Here is a 22,057-nt window from a genome sequence, read left to right as displayed (position 1 = left end):
GCTCCCCTGTATAAACTACGATCTCGTACATATGTGACAGTTGGCTTATGCTTTGCTAATTTCTGTTAGCAAAAAGTTTGCATTAAGCTACACTGCTCAGTCCCTTAATTTTCATCTTGAGGGAGGGGACCAGTTGGTCTTTCAGTCAATACTATCAAGTTTTCTACATCATGGAATAAATTTATAATATTGACTGTTCTCTAGTAGTGTGGCCACTATTTTTTTAATGATGATATTATGATTTTGTTGCTCGAAGATAATATCGATGTGAGCACAATGATTTCTCAATAGACTACAACGGTATCTGAAATGTAAAGAAATCCTCTATTTTTATGTAATTCAAAGCGTAGTTGATGCAATTTAGGCACTTTGTAAAATAGTAATCTTGGTTTCATTCTCGGCACCTTGGTGAACTTTCAGTAAAAATAACTTACCATTAAAGTCATCTGCAAAACTTTGCAATACGAAGTTTTAATCGGGCTAACAAGCAATAGAATGCCCAAATTCAATCCAAATAAAAGCAAATATGCGCATCCACTACCCCTAGAGTGTATTAATCTTCCACAAGTTCTGCCACACAATCCTGTATCTTGGTTATATTTCTGTTACAGGTACATTACCTCTATTAATAAAATATGCGAGAAGATTCCACTGACAATTAGCGATGAAGGGAAGCTTCTAGTGATCTCAAAAACGCATATAAAATACTTATGGAGTCATGGATTCTTTGGCACTGGGCAGTTATCTCGCAGTGAACCAACATGGCATGCGCGTACAACAGATAGACTCCAGATTGGTAAAGGCGTACAACAGACCAGAAGACTAGAGGAGATAACACAACTTAGACGTACACAAAGGCTAGAATATAAGAAGGAAAGGGCAAAGTTTGAGGAGAAGATGCTAACATTAAGGCAACAAGGCGCCTTGGATGAAGAGATCATAATTCAAGAGCGGCTCTTCTTACGTCAGTTGCGAGACAAAGAATTGGAAGGAACCTTACAGCATCAAGGCAGTTCTCCAAAAAAGGTGCGTTTAGAAGATACTGATCTAATTTTAGAGGATGGGAACACGATACTAGATCTAGAAAACCTGGAGCTTATGCCAGTAGAGGCGTTGTTTCTGACATTTGCTCTACCGATACTAGCAATCCGAACCCAAGACCTACTTTCTTTAATTCTGACTGATGATCCAACAATAGATGAAATATTGGGAATATGCAGAAAATATGTTGTATATCATCACTATAGATCTCGGGGATGGTGTGTTCGGTCAGGAATTAAATTTGGTTGCGATTTTATATTATACAAGAGGGGGCCACCTTTTCACCACGCTGAATTCTGTATAATGATACTAGCAGCAGAAAAGCCATCTCCAGATTACACTTGGTTTTCTACCGCTGCAAGAGTTGTTGCTGGAGCCAAAAAGTCCCTTGTGCTGACATATGTAAATACCGAATGTTCTAAGGAACAAATTATGTCATTCTGGGACCAGCAGAATTACCTGGAATTATTCTCCGTCTTTAAAGTCGGTGAACTGACTTACAAGCGATGGATTCCTGGCAAAAATAGAGATTGATTTGCATACATAACGTAAGTTCCACTTAGTTTATTTAGCATTTTTAAACACTAATACAAAGCGATTAATTTACACTAAACCTTTGTAAGAAGCCTGGACCCAGCCACAGTCCCGAACTCCCTTATTCTTCGCCTTTGGACCCTTAATAGGATCGTCGTAGATTTTACTCAATTTTTCGTCATGAGTGGCTGGTTTTGATATGCATACGTACTTACCATCTGGCAAAATACATTTAAGTTGTGATTTAGGAAAGGGGCATGGACATTCGATTGAGGATTTCACACACTCCCGAGTCTCGGGACACAAATAACCATTGCATTGTTGGTTTAACATAAGATCTTCGTAACTGATTTTGCTCTGTTGTTGCTGTTGACCATGTTGACCATGCCCCCCAAAGTCAAAAAAGAATGCATATACCGGGGCCAATAGATATAATAATGGTAGCAAGAACAACATATTCACTTGGGAGATATATTCGATCCAAAATCGTTGAGGTTTACCTGCTATTTTGGCTTTTACTAATTGTGTAAGCTGTCAAATTTGATTTTTCAAATGAAAAATCATCAGCGTTTTAAGCTTGTAATATCATAGAACATATTCAGCCAAACATATGGATAGGTACGAACCTTAAGCGTTTGGATTATGTATCTCAGCATCAGAGACTTCCATGAAGCTTATTCAAAGATTGTATCAAATTCTAGCACTCATTCATCATGTAGGTTGGTTATATTTGTTTCTTGTTTGAATATTGACGCGTTATGCGCTACAAAAATGCTTGTGAAACTGCTAAGAAAACAATTGGTACAACAACAATTAGTCCCAATTTTTGGATATAGCGAGTTACTTGATCATTTTCTGAAGCTGGATGAAAATATTTGTGATGTCATTCTGGTTGGATGTGGTGGTATGATAGATTTAGAGATGTTTTTGCAGATTGACGCTGAGAGTTACGTTGTTGAGGGAGAGCATAAAGATGGAAAGTCGCAGCTGAAGAGAAATATATACGTTTTGGATTGTCATAGACCGTGGAATTTGGACAATTTATTTGGATCAATGGTGATAACTTGTTTTGATGACGGTACAATTGAAGGCGCGCTGCAGAAGGAACAGGAGGCATACGCTAAGATCTTGGAACTAGAGGGTGAGATTGGAGAATACAGCTATTCCGATTCCGAATTGGAATACGAGCAAGATGATGCAGAGGTTGATTCGGAGGAGCAGGATGAAGATTACCCTGGAATGAAAAGAGTAAATGATAACGCTAATAAAGGTAGTAGAAAGCATAGGAAGAAACAGTTATGCGCATACGAAAAATTGATAGAAGAATACTACTCCAGGGGTACAACAGTTAGTAATTCTTTGGCTGTACAAGTTTACTCCCTTATATCGTCTGTGGGTGAGACCAATTTGGAGTACATCTGGTTAACTATTTTGGGTGTGACATCTTTAGATACCATATACCCACACGTATACGAACAGCTACAGGGTTTGTTAAAGGATGAAGTTAGACGCTTATCTCCTCATGATAAGACTAAAACACCAGATAAATTATCAATTGATATTCAACCTGACTATCTTTTATTTCTGTTACGCCATTCGTCTCTCTATGATAGTTTTTACTATTCGAACTATGTTAATGCAAAGTTCTCACTATGGAAAGAAAGCGGAAAAAAGAGACTACATAAGATGCTTGCTCGAATGGGTATTCCACTAAGCACTGCACAAGAGCATTGGCTTTACATGGACAATGGTATTAAAAAGCAATTAGGAGTAATATTCGAAAAGAACTTAGATCGCTACGGGCTGCAAGATATTGTCAGGGACGGCTTTGTCCGTACTTTTGGCTATCGAGGATCTATCAGTGCCAGCGAATTCGTTGAAGCAATCGTGGGACTTCTAGAAATGGGAAAATCAAAATTTAATGACCCATTGAGCGTGCTCAATGATCCACCAGATACGCAGTCAATTTTACACGGGGAAAGTATAGAAGCTCTTCTAATACAGCGACAGAAGCGTTGGATTAGCAACTTTTGGACTAGCTGGGATTCTCTTGACGATGACATGGGGCTCTTGAAGCTAGGAATCGAAAATGCCCAGTTCCTACAGAAAGCTATTTTTAGTACGGGCGTGGCTGTATTGGAGAAACGCATCATAAAACATCTAAGAATCTACAGGCTATGCGTACTACAAGATGGCCCTTATCTCCCTCTTTTTCGAAACCCTTTAACATTGCTTCGTCTGGGGAACTGGTTGATCGAGTATTTTGCAGAATTTGACGATAAACAGCTTCTTCCAATTGTTCTCGCTTCTTTGGATTCTTCAACTGGCACATATCTCGTGGCAGGCCTCGCACCGCGCTATCCACGCGGCATGGACGCCCTTCCAGCACACACAGTAATTCTTAATAATTTTAACATAAGTTTCCAGCAAATAGCTCAGGAAACTGGGGCCAAGGTAAGGATTGACAATTTTGAAAGTTCTATTATAGAAATTACCAAAGATGATCTACAACCGTTTTTGGAAAAACTGACACTAAGCGGTTTAATCTAACAATTATAAAATCCCAGTAACTGTGCATTAATATCTAGAATAATAGCTTTTGTTATTGGAAAGTCTCTTTTCTACTCATCGACATATGCTAAAATCGCACAAAGATCATCACGGAATCATCGTTAAAATAAAAATTAAAACTATATACAAACACACAGACACACAGACACACACACACATAAACACACACAATAGACGAACCAACCCTATCCATATAGATTCTCTCTCTTACTGTCACATAGTTCAATAATTCTTTGGCATCTGGAGTTGGTAAGGGATGCAAAGGTTTCAACCCGACGACGAACAGCCAAGTTTTGAACTTCCTCAGCTTCCACCTTGGAAAGCCCTCCACATGAAGCAATACAACCAACAGACACCGCTTCGAAGGCCACGCTGCATCTTAGGTGCACCTTATGAGTCAAGCTCATCTCTACTGCATCTGCCATCGGTGACTATCGAATCTGTTTCAGGTAAGTTGCCTGAGCGGGAGTACGACTATTCTGTTTTTAATGAGAGCAGGCTTCTCACAGAAAGCAAGATAGACCAATATATGAGAAGCGAGATTGCGACACATAAACGCGTGTTCCATCGGGATAAGGCTCATGACGATACTTATAGGCCGGACTTACAGCCGTTGTGCTGTGATAGCTCTGACGACGAGAACGACCTTCTTTCGAAACGCTTGCACAAGCAGCGCCTAGAGAAGCCTTTGGTAGTGGGAATCCCAGGTTTACGTCCAGAAGAACTACACTGGGATAGTACTGGTAAAAACAAGCGCAGATCGGACTATATTGCTGATATGGATGAGGAGATGGGTTTACGCCGCTACTGGAACTGGTCCGCACTAAGTAAGTCGCTAGGACCTCGTGATTACCACATGTTAAACCGCATACTACAGAAGGAGGTCCAGTTACATGAGCACTACCGCGATGTCATTCTCAAGGGCGATGGTTACGCTAGGGACGTGGAACTAAGCGACGACGAGACATACTTGGGATTGAAGCAATATGCGCATAAGTGTTACGACAAAGATAATTGCGTATTCAATATGGATGAGTTAATGTTGCATATGAAGGAGCAGGACTAGATCTCACTACGGACAAGTACCAAAGTCCACATTTCTTGTTTCTGAATCTTGACAACCTCTACTACAAAAACTATAGCCTCGTTTCAAACTAGTCATCAGGCAATATATATACGTCGTATACACTTTCCAGTCAACAAATCATGCATTTATTACCCATAATCCATGTTTGAATTGGTCTTTAATGGACGTACAGAGTGATAAAGTGAAACAGAGGTGAAACGATCATTTATTTTATTTTATACTCAGAAACATAAGGGGCGTAGCTGAGCTAATTTATAAAGACAAACTTTTTACAAAGCAAACAAACTACTAGGGCGGGTCTTCAGTTCTTCCTAGCTTTCGAACCATTGTGATCTCAATAAGTATGAATGTCTTAAAACTGCAGAAAAAGTTCCCCCAGTTTACGCAGGAGGATTTATTCTCTACTGTGGAACAATTTAGAACTATAGATTCGGATGATAAAGGATATGTTGAAAAAGCAGAATTACTCGACTCAGTTTCAAAGAATGGTATAGCTACTTATGATGATGCACGTGAGGCATTAAAGCGTGTGAATATTGATGCCTCTGGGCGTGTTGAACTGGATGATTATGTTGAGTTGATAGCTAAGTTAAACGATTTGAAGGTGGCGCCTAGAGCTGTTTCAGCTCCAACATCAAGACAAATATCCTCTATGGGTTCGCAAACTAGTCGAATTGTGGTTGAGGGCTCTACTACGGGAACAACTCATACCATTAATGAAGAAGAAAGAAGGGAGTTTACGAAGCATATCAACAGTGTTTTAGCTGGGGATCCGGATCTTGGAAACAGGTTGCCGTTTCCAACAGACACTTTTCAGGTTTTTGATGACTGTAGGGATGGTTTAGTCTTATCAAAGTTGATTAACGACTCTGTTCCAGACACCATTGACACAAGAGTATTGAATTGGCCCGTGAAGGGTAAGCCTTTGAACAACTTTACGGCTATGGAAAATGCAAACGTCGTCATTAATTCCGCAAAAGCTATTGGTTGTGTTGTTGTGAATGTGCACTCAGAAGATATTATCGAGGGTAAGGAACACTTAATTTTGGGTCTTATCTGGCAAATAATTCGTAGAGGCTTGTTGAGTAAAATTGATATTAAACTACATCCTGAACTATATCGCCTTTTGGAAGAAGATGAAACTCTAGAGCAGTTCTTAAGGTTACCACCAGAAAAGATTTTGCTTCGTTGGTTCAATTATCACTTGGCCAATGGTGGCTGGCATAGAAGAGTAGCTAACTTTTCGAGTGACATTGCTGATGGTGAAAACTATACTATTTTATTGAACCAGTTGGCTCCTGAACTTTGTTCCCGTGCACCCCTTCAGACAGCAGACCTTCTAAAACGGGCAGAACAAATATTGGATAATGCCGAAAAACTGCAATGTAGGAAGTATTTGACTCCGACTTCTTTGATTGCTGGAAATCCTAAACTAAACTTGGCTTTTGTAGCCCATTTATTTAACACCCATCCTGGGCTAGAACCAGTGGCTGAAGATGAGAAACCTGAAATTGAGGAGTTTGATGCCGAAGGTGAGCGTGAAGCTCGTGTGTTTACATTATGGCTGAACTCCCTCGATGTTAATCCTCCAGTTGTGTCCTTATTTGAAGATCTAAGAGATGGTTTAGTGCTATTATGTGCTTATGACAAGGTTATGCCTGGCTGCTTAAACGCAAAGCTTATTAACCAAAGGCCAACCAATGGGGCTGAGTTGTCCAGGTTCAAATCTCTAGAAAATGCTAACTATGCTGTTGCCCTCGGAAAAAGTAAGGGGTTTTCATTGGTGGGTATTGATGGCTCTGATATCGTTGACGGTAACAAACTTTTGACTTTGGGATTAGTTTGGCAGTTAATGCGCAGAAATATTGTTAATACAATGACTTCCTTAGCTTCATCAGGAAGAGATATGTCAGATTCCCAGATATTGAAATGGGCACAAGACCAGGTTATCAAGGGCGGTAAGTCAAGCGTGGTAAGGTCTTTCCAAGATCCTTCTTTGGGCACATCTCACTTCTTGTTGGATGTATTAAATGGTATTGCTCCGGGCTATGTCGATTACGATATGGTAGCTCCTGGTAAAACTGATGAGGAGAAGTACGCAAATGCAAGATTAGCTATCTCTATTGCGAGAAAGTTAGGTGCTTTGATATGGCTAGTTCCAGAGGACATTAACGAAATTCGTAGCAGGTTGATCTTAACATTTGTTGCGTCGCTGATGGCGCTAAAGAGATGAAACCATTAACAATTGAAAAATCAATGCATATATTGTGGTTGTACTCTATATATTATATATAAATATAAACTTAAATACACAAATCCGTCGTTGTATTTGTCTACTTTAAATTATAGTTACCAGAAATATGCAACGATACGACGAGTTGTAGGCTTTTCAAAACGGAGTACGAGTATTGGTTATTTGATCTTTAAGCTTCTCGTCCCACTCCAAAACTAGATTTTCTATGTATTTCTTAACGTCATAGGTACCTGTAGGATCAACCTCAGTGGTCTCGATATATTCTTGTCCACGCATTCTTGTCGCAGATCCATATTTTAACGCTTGGTTTTCTACAACCGAGGAAGGCTGAGTAGCGACATACACAGGTGCATTAGCGGCCTTGTAACCGTCAATATTGTGGTAATTAGAACCCATTAGTCTAGCCATGTAGAACAAAGCTAACATACTGTAAAACGTGAAGAAGTTTAAGAACTGGAAAAACGAGAAACTCGTGAATATACCTGGTTGAGTAAGATATTGCCTGATACCGCTATCCTTCAACTCCTTGTATGTAGCTAAATGCAGCAAATCGACTAACCTTTTGGAACCTTCATAGGATGCAGTTGTCTTCGAGAGTTGGATATCTTCAAGGGATAAGTACTTCGGATCTGATAGTAAGGATGAGATCCAAACCACAACAGCATTACCATTAGAGAGAAGCGGTTTTAACTTGTTAAGCAAGTAATAGGGACCAAATACATTGGCTTGAAATACCAGCCCTAAATCATCTTCCGATTTCACACCTACTTTCTGAATATTGAACTTCGGATACGTAACAGCATCCAAAGGATTTTTTATCACATCCTTGAATGCCTGAAACCAATCGATACCCTTATAAACACCTTGGGCAGCGTTCACATAGAAATAGTGAATAGCATCGTATCTTTTGTTTAATTCATAGTAGGCACCAAGAACACTAATCATATCTGTGAAATCAACCAATATATAGTCGAAATCCACGTTTGCAATCAATGATTTCTTTTCTGCGTAAGCCTTGATATAATTGACAGACTCCCTTGCCCTCTTAAATATCCTAGATGTTACAACAATAATAAGCTTTTGATCATGACATAGCTGGTCTATTAATCTATAGGCAATATTCAGACCAAGATTGCTATAAAGTGTTAATATGACAGCCTATCTGAAAATAAAAAGAAGATCACACATACCTATTAGTCCCAGTTATCACAGCGACCTTTGGATTGCTCATCATTGACATCAATCTCAAAGAATTACTTTAAGTACACTACCGCCATTTGCTCTCAGATCAAGATAAAAATACTGAATAAATAAATAATGTGATGTAATGCATCGTAAAGAGTGACCATTAGACTGGCCATTATTATATATCCTATGTTATTAGTACTTGTGATAATATTTAACGGCCAATTTATAGGCAATTTCCACTTAATGAATATTAAACATACTAGGACAAATGCAACCGCATCCTGATGGACATTCCATGTCAAATTTCCACCATTCCGATGCGCACGAGCTATGGAGAATATGTTGGCAGTTTCCACATACGAATATTCGCTTTACAGCCTTTAGTCCACAATAGACACAATTCCTGTGGGTATTGATGCAACCCTGCAACCATGCATAGCTAATACCACCATATAGGTCTTCATTTCCATCCATAGTGTTATCCAGTTTATCTAGGATTTCCTGCTCAGTATTTTCATTAATGTTGAACTTCAGTACTTGGACTCTATGCATTGGAAGACCCCAATAATACATGAGTTCCGCATATTGGCGCCTATAGCTTCTAAACTTGGGTTCAGAGGCAGGATCCAGCAATGATGGCACTTTTTCCGCTACAATATCCAGTATATCATCGTGAAGCACTTCTACCGTGATACTTGGGAATGCTTGGTTTGGGTCATTAGGTGGGAATACGCTTGAAGACCGAGATTTAAAACCGGAAAAATTCCGCGTATAGTGAGCAGCACTAAAGTAGTCATCGGAACGAATTGATATAGAGTCAATATTATGACGCGAGGGGACACGATGAACAGTAATGTCAGTAGTCGTGTTGGGGGTCTCAGAAAGCTCACTAGAGACATGTGATTGGGAATGTATCAATTGAGTCTTATAAGAGTTCCCATAACACATAACCGAAGCTTTTAATGGCATCCTACTATAATTTCCACATAAAGGACCGTTATAACTTCTCCGCACAGGCTCCACAAGGATACAAGCCAGCATTGCCAACATTTGGATATTCTTCTTCTTTTCAAAGTACGCTATCATTTCCTTCACTAACAACCGACCACCTAATGGATGCTCATCCCAAACAAAATTTGTGAAGTTATTGGTATCTCTCGAGATTAACAAGTCGGACACCATACGCCAGCATTGGGCTATTTCCGTTTCTCCATGTTTTTCAGCAACACCACTATTATATCGCGCAAGATTCTCAATAGTATCACCAGTGAGTTTGTATTCTAGAGCAAGCTCAAACTTAGCTTGAAGTAGATGAGTAAAATCTTTGGTTATAATTAGATTTTTTGACCGTAACTTTGAGTCATTAGTTCTACCAGATTCACTGTGAGTGGCACTAATTGGATTCTTAAACTGAGCGTGAAATATTGGCATCTTGGTACGCAAAGTGATATCGCTTTTGAGTATGTCATTCCAGTCGTTCGCGAAACTATCATCACTTTCACTAGTATCCGAGTCATTATCTGTGTGGTAATAGTCATTTGGAGGTTGTGATGTTGCCATTAAAGTTTCTACGTATCTTTTAGGTCTTGAAATAGGCGTATTAGCACCCAGCCCTTCGCTGATTTGTTCTGCATTATTTGAAACAAGACTGGTCCCTTTCAATGAATTACCAACGTACGTCCTATTTCCACCAAACAAAACGTAATGTGATTTTCTATCTGGTTCACCAGCAAAAAAGCATAATAAATGACCAGTAGCTGTCCAAACAGCCCCACAACCTTTTGGTACTGGGGTACTATCAAATGCGATATCAGTCATAACCTCTTTTTTTTCCATTGTACTGCCGTTTAAACCACTTATATCCTCATCCTCCGATGCAGATAAATCCGAAAGTTGTAGTTTGTCGTCAGAGCGTCTAATTGATGAATAATCATCACCCACCTCATCAACTATATCCAAGTTCAACAAGTGCTCGTCGCTGTCATCAGAATCTAGCATTTCAAAATCTACATGTTCGCCCAAAAGAAATCTCAAACATGGCTCCAGACAATACTTTCCAGCTTCAGAACATATCTTAGAAATTTCTCCTAACTGTGAATTAAGCCAATTTTTCCTTTCATCTGTTAGTTCTGTATTTTCCTCCAGCTTAAAAGTCGGAGGGTTACCTTTTGAAGGATAGTTTTTACTGAAATTGATTTCAACTCGAAGAAAAACGTATTCACTAGTCACACCTTCTGCCCAAGGTCCATTGAGGGTTAAAACTAACTCGCCAGTAGAAACGGATATTTTCTCAAAGACTATTTTATTAAATTTATGTCCAACTTGACTGACTTCCTCACCTAAACTTTGTAATTTACTATCAGAGAAGAAATCGTGTGGGGAACTGGACTGGTTCATTTTAACTCCAGAAACCCAGTACAGGTGATTCAAAGCTCGCTGCTGCACATTTTGGAACCCTGAATTCGTAACAAATGTTTCTGGAATCACCTTATAGTTATTAATGCTGGTACTTTTCACCTTTTCAGGCTCATTTCGGAAAGTAACATATTCGTAGTTGGGCAACTTCTTCTCTAACCTCTTTCCTGGTTCAAAATTAACTTTTTCATATGTAGAAGAAGTAACAGGCCATAGTCTTAAATTACAATCCTTTGACCATGTGACCAGTTGAAATTCTCTATCATCCGTATAACTGTCATAGGAGTGCCTGCACCGCCATAGAAAATCTGTAACAATGTTTGAATGACCTTTGAAAACATATATAGGCTGTAGTTTAGATTTTTTTTCTTCAATAAGTTCTTTTTTCCAGCTATTATTCACTAGATATACAGAATTATTCCCGCCAACCATTGGCATTATACAACAGCCTTCACCAAATGGTAAATATCTCCCTCTCCGAATTGGAAAATCAGCTTGGATAGTAAATTGTGGATCGGTTGGATCTTTTTTATAGTCCCAAAACTTTACAGTTCCATTATTTGAACTGGACATAATCTCACTTTCCGTAAATCTATTAAAGTCAATATTATTCACACTGCTTCCATCTGCTGCCAACCGGTGCAATGGTGTACAACCTTTACGAACATCCCAAATATATACACTGTTGGAATGGGAAGATGCTAGAATATTGGCATCTTGGAAGTTCCATTTGACCTGCGAAGCACCCGCTGTTAGATCTCTTGTACTGTAATATGGACGTTGCGGACTTCTCATATCCCAAGCATGAACATAGGTATCAATAGAACATGTGGCAAGTATTTCAGGATGATTTGGATGAAAATTAATATCCGTTATAGCCCTAAAGTGTCCATGCAATTCATGCTCAATTGCATTTGGAGAGCTTCTTGCTAGGTTCCAAACCATCGCTTTTTGGTTAGAGGTAGATATTACCCAGTATGGTTTCGCAGGATGAGGAGACCACTGTACGTCAGCAACTTGCCATGAAGTTATATGCTGCAACCAACGTGGCGGAGAAAATGGGTCATCTAAATCAATCACATACAACCCTGTTCTGCTTGCCAAAACAACATCCCTTCCTGAAGGATTAATAGATACTGCATTAAAACCCCCATCAACTCTTAAAGATAGAGATTGCCCAAATGTAGGCGATTGGTAAGGATCAGCCCCAATAAATCCACCCATAACAATAGTGTGGCAGATTTAGTATTTACGTATGTTTTAATTGATGTCGCATATTTAAAAAGGTCCACTACTTTAAATATTTAACGTAGGGTAACAAAGGTTAGAAAGTCAAGATCAGAAATTAATGGCCTACGATTAAATAATAGATTTATATATAGTAAGTAGTCCCCTAACCTTTAGTGACAGTGTCATGCATGATCTTAAATGGAGCTTTAGTTTTGTTCCATAATTCAAATTGGGCAACGCCTTGATGAACCAACATTTCTGTTCCTGGAACAGTTTGCCAATTATACATTTCCTTCGCAAGTTGCATAACAGGGGTGATCCTGGGCTTATAAGCAGCATCTAGAAGTGTAGGTTTAAAAGCAATTCCCTTATTCATTGCCAAAAGTCGCTGTACCTTCTCCAATAAAGAACTATCCATTGGAGCATCAGCTGGAACGCAACTAACAATGATGCCAATAGGCTCAATAATGGTTTTGATATCTTCTAGAGATTCTATGATGTGCAAGTTGCATTCGGTCGGCATATCATCCTTTAGAACTTGAAGTTTTGAAATAGTTCGGTTAACGAGGAAAATTTTTGAGCATCTTAAATTGTGCAACGCATAGATGGCAGCTCTTGAAGTCCCTCCACTCCCAATCACTAAACCAGCAACCCCATCTACATGTTCAGGGACATTATGGTATATTAGTGAATTCTTGATACCAATCCAGTCTGTATTGTCGCCTAAAAGTTTTCCATTGGACAATGGAATAACTGTATTAACAGCACCAATAGCTTTTGCAGAATCAGAAAATTCATCCAAGTATTTCATAATATCTCTTTTCAATGGAATGGTTACTGCCAATCCTCCAAGGTTTGACTTGGATAACAACTTGCGGTTTACATCTTCGGCAGAATCACTTTCAAATTTGCTGAACTCATGTGGCAACCCCAAAACCTCATAGCCTGACCGGTGCAAAATTGGGGACATCGAGTGCCCAATAGGGGTTCCGACTATGTAGAATTCCTTTCGTACAATGCCTCCTAGAGCGGTGTATAAACGGTTGATCTCTGGTAGCGTAACCTGCCCAGGAGCAGATGATGAAGGTAAAAGTTCAGACGTTACAGGTGTTAACAACGTATTCAAAACCCTAGTGATCTTTCCTACTTCTGTCATGTTAATAGCAATCAAAGGTCTATCGGCGTGAGCTGCTCTAAATTGTTCTAATTTTAAATTGTCATCAAAAGAACGTGGAGTTCCAACGAATTTAACGACATCTACTTCCAAAGCAGCAGCCTGTTCAAATCTTTTTTGCCATTCAGGGTGGTCCCATGGGAACTCGGCGGGAAAGTCATGGAAAGATCCAATAATCTTAGTTCTGCCTTTCTGCTTCAATAATTTCTTCTGGATAAACAGTGGTAAGTTTAATTCCATATCAATAAACTCGACATTTGCCTTCAAAGCAATGTCAAATAATTTACTCATTGCGTCAAAATCGTTGTCTGGAAAACTACCTCCTTGAGATTTGGTTCTTACAGTAAATATTATGGGCAAGGAATTAGTTGAAATGCGCAAAATAGACAACTGTTTAGTAACAAAACTTGGTTCGTGAGTTTTTAAAAGATCAACCCTAAGTTCCACGGCTTCACAACCGTAAGTAATTTCTTCTAGTTTATCAACGTGCTGTTCCAAATCAGGGAATGTTAAGCATACAAAGGCGGATCTTTGTTTTGGAAGGTTAATAGAGCTCACACCGCACAATCTTTTAATATACTCCGTGAAAACCCTCTCCAAGTTCTGAAATTCGGCTTCATTTAAGCAATGTGGTGAATAAAATGTGTAATTAGAAGTTGAATGATACCATGCTTCTCTTCTTTCCCATACATTCCTAATGTTCTCTGCGTACGCTGGTCTTGTAGGATCCACTTGTAAGTGTGCAATAGTTTTATCAATATCTCTCTGCAAATGTAAAACGACCCCACCACTTTTACTAAACTCTTGGAGGAGGTCCCGAGCCTCTTTATTTTCGACAATTCCACCACCTGTCGAAAAAACATAGCCATCGTCTCCATGTGAGTCAATCAAGCCCTTAAATATCTCTGTCTCCTTTGTTCTGAATGCTTCCCATCCATTCTCTGCAACAAATTCTTTGACCGTTCGATTATCATAGTGCTTTTGAAATTCAATATCCAAGTCAACCAACTTATAACCTAGGGCAGCAGCACACCAACTACTCAAGGTAGACTTACCGGCAGCCCTCATTCCTATGATTATAACACTTTTCCTTTTATTGGATTTAGAATCTATTTGAGGTTCTGCACCATCCAACCTGGCGCCCAAAACTGAATGCAAAACGTCCCACCAACCTGGCCATGTTTTACTAGTGCATCTTCTTTCTAAGATTCTTACTGGCTCAGTGTTATTGGGTTGGCGGCCAAGGTTAACCATACCAGCTAAAAGCGAAAAACTCATTGCGACACGATGATCATCATAGGTATGGACTCCAGCTACACCATTGGAATCAATTGGCACACTGAGTTTGTCTAGGGTAATACCTGAAACTTGAATACCATTTGGAAGTTCATTCGCTTGAACGCCAAATTTTGCAAGTTCAGTGACCATTGCCAGTATCCGATTACATTCTTTAACGCGCTGGTTTGCAATACCTTCCATTGTAGTTATATTTTTATCGCCAGGAGCATTGTTATTCGCGATCGCAGCCACGACACATCCAGTTAAAAATGCATCTGTCATAGGCTCCATATCAACGAAAGTTAAAGGCTTTAATTGCCCTTTTGGTGGACCAGTAACTGTAGTTGAGGTTGCAGTTTGTGTAACGGAGCACCCCATTGGCTTTAAAACATCAGGAGCAAATCTGGCGTCGCCCTGTAAGGATTCAAAACCAATATTAGGAATCGTAACGGTAGTACCAGTCATTGCTGCAAATGCTAACGGATATGTGGCAGAAGAAGCGTCAGATTCAATGACATATTCTGGAGGATTAATATAATGACCTTTTGGAATATGGTACGTATATGGCTCGCTATTTGATTGAGTAACTTTGATCCCAAAAGTTTCCATCATTTTGATTGTCATGTTGACATAGAGCTGAGAAATAGGTTTACCGCCAACGAGTGCTAGAGTAACAGGCTCCTCTGCATAGGGAGCGCACATTAAGATCGAAGACACATACTGAGAAGAAAGAGTGGCCGATAGTTCTATTCTACCACCTTTCAATTTAGATCCGGTAGAAATTTTTAAAGGTAAAGATCCCTCTCTCAACAAGTACTTGATTTCTATACCATTTGCACGAAGTGATTCAACTAATGGTCGGATTGGTCTTTCTTGCATTCTCAAATTTCCTGTTAAAACGACAAAGTCGTTTTCTTCATGCGAGTTGACTAAAGCTGCGACTGAAGTCAAGAACCTTGATGCAGTCCCCGCATTACCCAAGTATAATGGATCTGAAGTTGCTCGTAAGGTCGTACCACCATGGCCTTCAACGACAACAGTCTCTCCATTATCATCGAATGAAATTGTAGCACCTTTCAAACGCTCAACAGCGTGAAGCATGTGTTTAGTATCATCAGAATGTAATAGGTTCTTTATCCTACAAGTCCCTTTTCCAAGCGCGGCTAAAACTAACGCTCTGTTGGAGATAGATTTGGACCCTGGAGGGACAACAATTTTCTTCTGCGAAGATGGAATATTATTGAACGGATAAACTAATGTTTCATCTGTTAATACAACTTTCAAGTCTTCATCCGACACGTAATGAGCTGAATTCCCATAGCACTCACCAATTGTCTTTAGAAGAACCACCTTTTTTTTTGCACCTTCGTTCTTTTTGTCAATACTCATTTTGGCTAGTAAAACGTCTAATGGTGTGTTCTTATAATTAGTCATCTCCTGGAACCACTTTTCATCTGGAGACACCGGCAACCCATACGAACTCAAAATTTTTGTTAAACGAGCAACCTGCGTGGGCGACATTATATTTAAGTACCGTGACAATTCGGCTTCTTTAACCATACCAATTGATACACATTCACCGTGCAAAGCATTTGGGGTCAAAATTGCTTCATAAGCATGTCCAATAGTATGACCGAAGTTTAGAAGATTACGCAAGCCAGATTCACGTTCATCAGAAGATACAACATGAGCTTTAACTTTAATGGATTCCAATACCATTTTGAAGATATGTGGTAGCATAAGTTCAATGTTCGTGTGAGAAATATCATGTAAACTACCGTTAACCATGACCGATATGCGTTTGTCACCATGTACCACTCTCAAGAACTCATCAGAGTTCGATTCAAGCCGAGCAAACTCCTCTGCATTCCAAATGCATGCGGTCTTTATCACCTCCGCAATACCGTTAATAAATTCCCTACGCGGCAATGATTCCAACCATCTTACGTCCACCATAACATATTCTGGCTGCCAAAAAGAACCAATGAAGTTTTTACCTGCAGGAGTATCCACTGCAGTCTTGCCGCCTATTGAAGAATCAACCATTGCCAACAATGTTGTGGGGACTTGAACGAAGCGCACCCCCCTCATAAAAGTCGCAGCGACGAAACCTATCATGTCTCCAATCACACCACCACCAACTGCAATAATGACGGTATCACGAGTACATCCTTGAGCCAATAAATAGTCTTCTATCTTAGCTTTCTGCTCTCTGGTCTTGTTACTTTCACCTGGCGGTATGACGAGTTTCAACAACCGCGAATTGCCTGGTAACTTGTTTTCCAACGCTTCACACAATGAACCGAAGTATGGCACTACAGTAACATTCGAATCACATATAACTACGTAAGTTGATGATATGCATGTTTCCAGAATAGTTTTAACTATATGGGCTTGGATGTTATATCCAATATGAATACAATCATTTCCTAGGATTCTTACTTTTTCTAATTGCATACTGTTTTAGAGGGAAAAATCTTCTCCAATCCAGTTTCAATTACTTTACCAGCGATCGTAAGCTGTCAACTTGGCGAATATTTATTGTTCTAATTGCTGTAAAACTTTATCTTATTATTTATTATGGCGAGCGTTTAGGGTTTCTTATTATGAAAAAAACCGTAAGGCTGTATGACTCTTTCGAATTCAACACGATGGCATTAAAATTACGAAATATTAGGCAACGGCATTAGATGCCACATTGTTCGCGTGGTATTATTTAATAATATTTCTAATTAAAACTGCATCATTTAATGGCCTCTTGCTTGGCTACTATATGGAACGGCGTTCTCGAAGATTTCGCCAAAACGAACCCTGATCATAAATATTGTTAATGTCGATATGTGACTTAATAACAGTGTAAGGATGCTGTTGAATGGCATAAATATCTGGATCATAGGGATTGGTGCTATAAAATTCGAAGCATTGGGGTGCTGTAGAAAGCGGTAGGCGAAGATAATAGCAGTTTTTAAACCTAACTAACCTATCATGCCGCATGTTATCGTGAATTACATACCACTTATCCTTTTCATTAGTAGTCATCCCGTCATTTAGTAGAATTATCTGTGTATATGAAAAGCTAATGAGAACAACCGTAAAACATGTAACCAGGATATAAAGCGATAAGAATGCGTTACTGGAACTCCAGATTCCTGCGGGAGCTGCAGTGGGGAGACGTAAAGTTGCATAGCTGAGAACTAGGCAGTTCGAAAATAAGAACATGTAGAACAACTCGTAATTGCCTAAACCTATGCAATTATTCAGCCAGATGCAGTGGTGGTCAGCGAGGACGACACATACATCGCAAATAGAGCAATGTCTTGATCTAGCTGGTTTAATGGCTTTGCAAGTCCGACAGCGAACGCCGTCATGGAATATTATCTTATCGAACCGAAATGGTGGTCCATGGTAAGTAAAGCTGTTATATGGCGGTGTTACAATTGTGAGGCAACCGAAGACCAATGGTGTTGATAATAGAAATGGCAATAAATAGAGCTCTAGTATATACAATGATGGACGGATGAGCTGGAGGACTTTTGTGTAAAAGAGTATTGTACAGTAGGTATATATTGCCGTGTAGAATAATGGCACTACCCAATACTTCCACTTATATTTAGTTGGATCAGCAAATACTGGGGCATATATATTGTTATAGTACCACGAGAAAGGTGAATGAGAACGAAACAGTGGTGAAAACAACACGAACACAACCTGCAAGATGACTATGGCCCACAGTAGTAACATTAGTGTTCACCGAAGCTCTTTTATGTTGTGAAAGAAACTTCAATTAGTAATTGTAATAAATATAAATGACAATATTCGGTTGCTCGGTACAAAATCTTGAAGATTAACCGAAAGCACAACAAAGAAGTTTAAATTGTGTTGAATATGAGCAGTGAGTTAGTCACAACTTCTTAAAGTAGTTACATGGGGTTTCAGTCTTGAAATGGTTACGTATAACCTTGGCAATAATGCACGCATTACCGTAAAGAGCTCTCGTACAACCTACAGCAAATTACTCTACAACAACCAGCGTAGAGTCGATAGCAGATTTCAGTTTTGCTTCGTTAATGACTGCAATATCAGTAACAGGATATATATTATTGTAAAAGGCTTAGGGTTTAACCTAATGACTGGAATTCCCACTGTATGATTTAGCTTAAATATCTTACAGCTATAACTAGTGAAGGAAGATCTCTAAACTGCTAATTAAACCACCGCTATAATTATAAATAATAAATTATGTAACAATAAGCACCTGGTAAACTTCGGTAATGAGTGCGAACATGTCGTATCGGACTCGCTGAACTAAAACAGCCAGATTGAAGTGGTCCCCTTCCTACCTTAAATTAACAGTTATTAACCAGAATTTAAAGTTTACAAATATCTTTAAATGTATGGCATATCATTAAAAAGGAGTGACTTAGAATTAGAATCACTAGAACGCTGAGATGCCTGAATTCCGTTCAATTAGGATTAGAAATTGGACCTAAGTCGACGTACTGTTTATGCAGAACGATAAGCTTCGTATTCATATGTAGTAGTATCTCTGAATGCCACGAAAGAAATACACCTCTAGAGTTTTTCTAATAAATAACTTCGGGATTTCCTACTATTATTCAGTTTATGCCAAACATAATGCTTTAATACTTACAAGTCATCTGGCGGCGTTTCAATATTAAATATATATACAATTGAAAATTCTCAAGTGATAAATGACCCTAGTTATGCCTAAAGATTTGTTTCTAAATTGACCACCACCATGACATGAAACTTCTCCATAAAACTCCTGCCATTCTTCGCCCAAGAAACCTACCCATAAGAGGCAGCAGAAGCCAGTTTACAACCTGTTTCAATTGTTCTAGAGACTGCTCCCATTGGTATTGGGCATTCAGAAGTTCTTCAGTGTAACTTAGACTATCATATTCTTCTTCATCTTCATCGTATCCGTCAGTGTAGGAATCAAACTCTGAATCTGTGCTTCGTGTAAAGTCTAGTGACGGCGTTTGTGCGGAATTAGATGTGTCTAGATCGTCTTCTAAGTGATTATCCTGACCATGAAGTTGTGATAACACCGATTCCAGATGTTCTTCATTTTTAATGCTTCCTGACATTTAATTTCCTCGCTTTGATTGTGATACCTTCCTCGCTGCGTCCGTAATCTAATCTTTTCTAGTGTAGGTTTCTCGAACAATCAAAACCCGGGTATGATGATCTCGATCAAAATGAAAACTTATACTTCAAATTAGATAGAGATTAAGAACAATTATGCAGTATAATAGCTCAGCTTATGTCTGTGATGCAATCAACTAGTAATGGTAAGAATCTGGAGTTAGCTTGTCAAAGCTGCAGGAAGAGGAGAAGGAAATGCGATCTGCAAATGCCATGTCAAAACTGTCAGAAATTTGGGGTAGAGTGCGTTCCGGTGCGTCAGGACATGCGTAAGAGGCGGTTTACAACTGAATATGTAACTTCACTGCAAGGAAAAGTGTCATTATTAGAGGGTTATTTGGTTAGGTTGAAGGAGATAAAGGACGAGAACGAACGCTCAAGGTTGCTGGCGTCAATAAATGTGGGTGAAATTACATCGGGCGAATCTGCAACAGTGGACGCTATGCTATCGAGGCAGTCAAGCTATATGGGAGCTAGCAACAGTGATGAAGCGGAAGAACTTGAAACTAAAGTAACAACTATATCTCCATCGCCGATTCAGGGTTTGTCTTCACATAAGAAAGTGGTTACGTCGTCAATATATTCAAGCGATTCATTGACAATCCAAAAGAGACCGCCGATCATGCCTATAGGGGATAATTTTGATCCAGTAAATAACCTAAAGAATCTTTCAAGGAGTCCTCTTATATTACGTGCGTTGTCATTATTCTTCAAATGGCTGTACCCCGGACATTATACTTTTATTCATAGAGAGACATTTTTAAGTGCTTTCTTTGGTGATATTAATACCAAGAGTTACTACTGCTCGGAGGAATTAGTCTTTGCAATAGCAGCATTAGGAGCTGGCCTCTCGTCTAGGGAAGATGACCTACATGCGAAATCAGCGGACTATTACAACCTTGCAAAAACTAAAGTCCTGAATAAAATATTCCAGCTAGATACGCCATCCTATATGACAACTTATAGCTCTTCATCAAAGTTGGCAGTTGTTCAGACACTACTTTGTTTGGCTTTCTATGATATTGGATGTGGAGAGAATCCATTAGCCTGGTATGAATCAGGGTTGGCTTTTAGGATGGCCCATGAAATCGGTTTACACCTTAACCATGAAGCATGGGATAGTGTGTATGCGGACAAATTATCTAACATGGACATTGAGGTTAGAAGCAGGATATACTGGGGCTGCTATATTGCAGACCATTTGATTGCGGTTTTGTTTGGAAGATCACATTCGCTACGTTTATCAAACTCTACAATTCCCGAAACTGATGAGCTGCCCAATATTGACACTGGAATAGAAGATTATCAATATGAACCGGGAGTCTCTTTACACATGGGTAGACCTTTAAAAAAGCTAATAGTCTTGTCAAGAATAACGGAAGTCTTTGCTTCCAAGATCTTTATAGAATCAGGCTCCATGGTTCAAAAGAACGAATACCTAAGGAAGTTTAATTCAGAGATTCTTAACTGGAGGGGTTCATTAATGGATGACTTTAAATGGACTAAAGAGTCTATTAAGGACTTTGATTACGATCCTACAATTACCTATCTATGGTACCATTACTATATCATTCTACTTTCCTATAACAAACCTTTCTTAGAGGAGGTAAAGAAAAGCAGATTAATAATTGAGGATGCCATCGAAGAGATATATTTACTTCTTGAGTCATTCAAGAAAAAGTTCAACAAGTTTGAAACATGTAGCATTTATATGGTTTACTCTGCAATTCTTTCAATTCAATGCTTAAAAAGTGAAACCATAAAAAAGACTTACCTAAATGAATTTATGGAATTCTTGGGGTCTCCAACTTTGAATTATGACCTGGCAAAGAAGCTATTAGATAGCGAGATCAGTCTAAATGATGGTGTTGAACTACTGGGTACACTGGCCAACGGGAACGATTTTGCGTTTGAGTATAATTTTGACTTCACATTACTAAACGAGATTGATACTTTGATTGGTGGTAATGTTGGCGCGAAGCGTTCTTAAAATTGAGGTATTGTATGTTTTATGCCTTTTTCTGTAATTTTAAAGATCCGTGGTCACATTCAATTCTTTTCATTTTAAATTAATAACCTAAATATATTGTTACATCCATAAAGCCTTATACACAGT

General features: G+C 39.1%; 11 protein-coding genes and 1 non-coding gene across 12 annotated transcripts; 5 read left to right on the top strand and 7 right to left on the bottom strand.

Moving 5' to 3' along the window:
• Window positions 1-222: 222 nt before the first annotated feature.
• On the bottom strand, window positions 223-308 carry AW171_hschr2478. Its single transcript, XR_001930081.1, has one exon. It is a non-coding gene; the product is annotated as an HBRSNR79 (small nuclear RNA).
• Window positions 309-495: 187 nt separating this feature from the next.
• Window positions 496-1,575, top strand: SEN2 (tRNA splicing endonuclease subunit SEN2; the record flags this gene model as incomplete). Its single annotated transcript, XM_018130456.1, has 1 exon — window positions 496-1,575. One exon carries the CDS (start codon window positions 496-498, stop codon window positions 1,573-1,575), a length of 1,080 nt encoding a protein of 359 aa, XP_017985945.1.
• Window positions 1,576-1,644: 69 nt separating this feature from the next.
• LCL2 (Lcl2p) lies at window positions 1,645-2,031 on the bottom strand (the record flags this gene model as incomplete). Its single annotated transcript, XM_018130455.1, has 1 exon — window positions 1,645-2,031. One exon carries the CDS (start codon window positions 2,029-2,031, stop codon window positions 1,645-1,647), a length of 387 nt encoding a protein of 128 aa, XP_017985944.1.
• Window positions 2,032-2,217: 186 nt separating this feature from the next.
• On the top strand, window positions 2,218-4,125 carry CDC45 (DNA replication initiation factor CDC45; the record flags this gene model as incomplete). Its single annotated transcript, XM_018130454.1, has 1 exon — window positions 2,218-4,125. The coding sequence occupies one exon, from the start codon at window positions 2,218-2,220 to the stop codon at window positions 4,123-4,125; it is 1,908 nt and encodes a 635-aa protein (XP_017985943.1).
• Window positions 4,126-4,402: 277 nt separating this feature from the next.
• On the top strand, window positions 4,403-5,212 carry APC9 (anaphase promoting complex subunit 9; the record flags this gene model as incomplete). The annotated part of the gene is made up of 1 exon (XM_018130453.1): window positions 4,403-5,212. The coding sequence occupies one exon, from the start codon at window positions 4,403-4,405 to the stop codon at window positions 5,210-5,212; it is 810 nt and encodes a 269-aa protein (XP_017985942.1).
• A 364-nt stretch (window positions 5,213-5,576) lies between these two features.
• On the top strand, window positions 5,577-7,466 carry SAC6 (fimbrin; the record flags this gene model as incomplete). Its single annotated transcript, XM_018130452.1, has 1 exon — window positions 5,577-7,466. One exon carries the CDS (start codon window positions 5,577-5,579, stop codon window positions 7,464-7,466), a length of 1,890 nt encoding a protein of 629 aa, XP_017985941.1.
• A 156-nt stretch (window positions 7,467-7,622) lies between these two features.
• Window positions 7,623-8,432, bottom strand: ERG27 (3-keto-steroid reductase; the record flags this gene model as incomplete). Its single annotated transcript, XM_018130451.1, has 1 exon — window positions 7,623-8,432. One exon carries the CDS (start codon window positions 8,430-8,432, stop codon window positions 7,623-7,625), a length of 810 nt encoding a protein of 269 aa, XP_017985940.1.
• A 483-nt stretch (window positions 8,433-8,915) lies between these two features.
• MTC5 (Mtc5p) lies at window positions 8,916-12,314 on the bottom strand (the record flags this gene model as incomplete). Its single annotated transcript, XM_018130450.1, has 1 exon — window positions 8,916-12,314. One exon carries the CDS (start codon window positions 12,312-12,314, stop codon window positions 8,916-8,918), a length of 3,399 nt encoding a protein of 1,132 aa, XP_017985939.1.
• A 169-nt stretch (window positions 12,315-12,483) lies between these two features.
• On the bottom strand, window positions 12,484-17,229 carry ARO1 (pentafunctional protein ARO1p; the record flags this gene model as incomplete). Its single annotated transcript, XM_018130449.1, has 1 exon — window positions 12,484-17,229. One exon carries the CDS (start codon window positions 17,227-17,229, stop codon window positions 12,484-12,486), a length of 4,746 nt encoding a protein of 1,581 aa, XP_017985938.1.
• Window positions 17,230-17,541: 312 nt separating this feature from the next.
• On the bottom strand, window positions 17,542-18,513 carry SWF1 (palmitoyltransferase SWF1; the record flags this gene model as incomplete). The annotated part of the gene is made up of 1 exon (XM_018130448.1): window positions 17,542-18,513. One exon carries the CDS (start codon window positions 18,511-18,513, stop codon window positions 17,542-17,544), a length of 972 nt encoding a protein of 323 aa, XP_017985937.1.
• A 1,001-nt stretch (window positions 18,514-19,514) lies between these two features.
• MIM2 (Mim2p) lies at window positions 19,515-19,883 on the bottom strand (the record flags this gene model as incomplete). Its single annotated transcript, XM_018130447.1, has 1 exon — window positions 19,515-19,883. The coding sequence occupies one exon, from the start codon at window positions 19,881-19,883 to the stop codon at window positions 19,515-19,517; it is 369 nt and encodes a 122-aa protein (XP_017985936.1).
• Window positions 19,884-20,059: 176 nt separating this feature from the next.
• Window positions 20,060-21,931, top strand: CHA4 (Cha4p; the record flags this gene model as incomplete). Its single annotated transcript, XM_018130446.1, has 1 exon — window positions 20,060-21,931. The coding sequence occupies one exon, from the start codon at window positions 20,060-20,062 to the stop codon at window positions 21,929-21,931; it is 1,872 nt and encodes a 623-aa protein (XP_017985935.1).
• Window positions 21,932-22,057: the final 126 nt, after the last annotated feature.

This window comes from Eremothecium sinecaudum, chromosome II (genome assembly GCF_001548555.1).
Source record: "Eremothecium sinecaudum strain ATCC 58844 chromosome II, complete sequence".
Classification (NCBI taxonomy): Eukaryota; Fungi; Ascomycota; class Saccharomycetes; order Saccharomycetales; family Saccharomycetaceae; genus Eremothecium; species Eremothecium sinecaudum.
The sequence above is the reverse complement of the archived record's forward strand: the minus strand, read 5'-3'. Positions and strand labels throughout refer to the sequence as shown.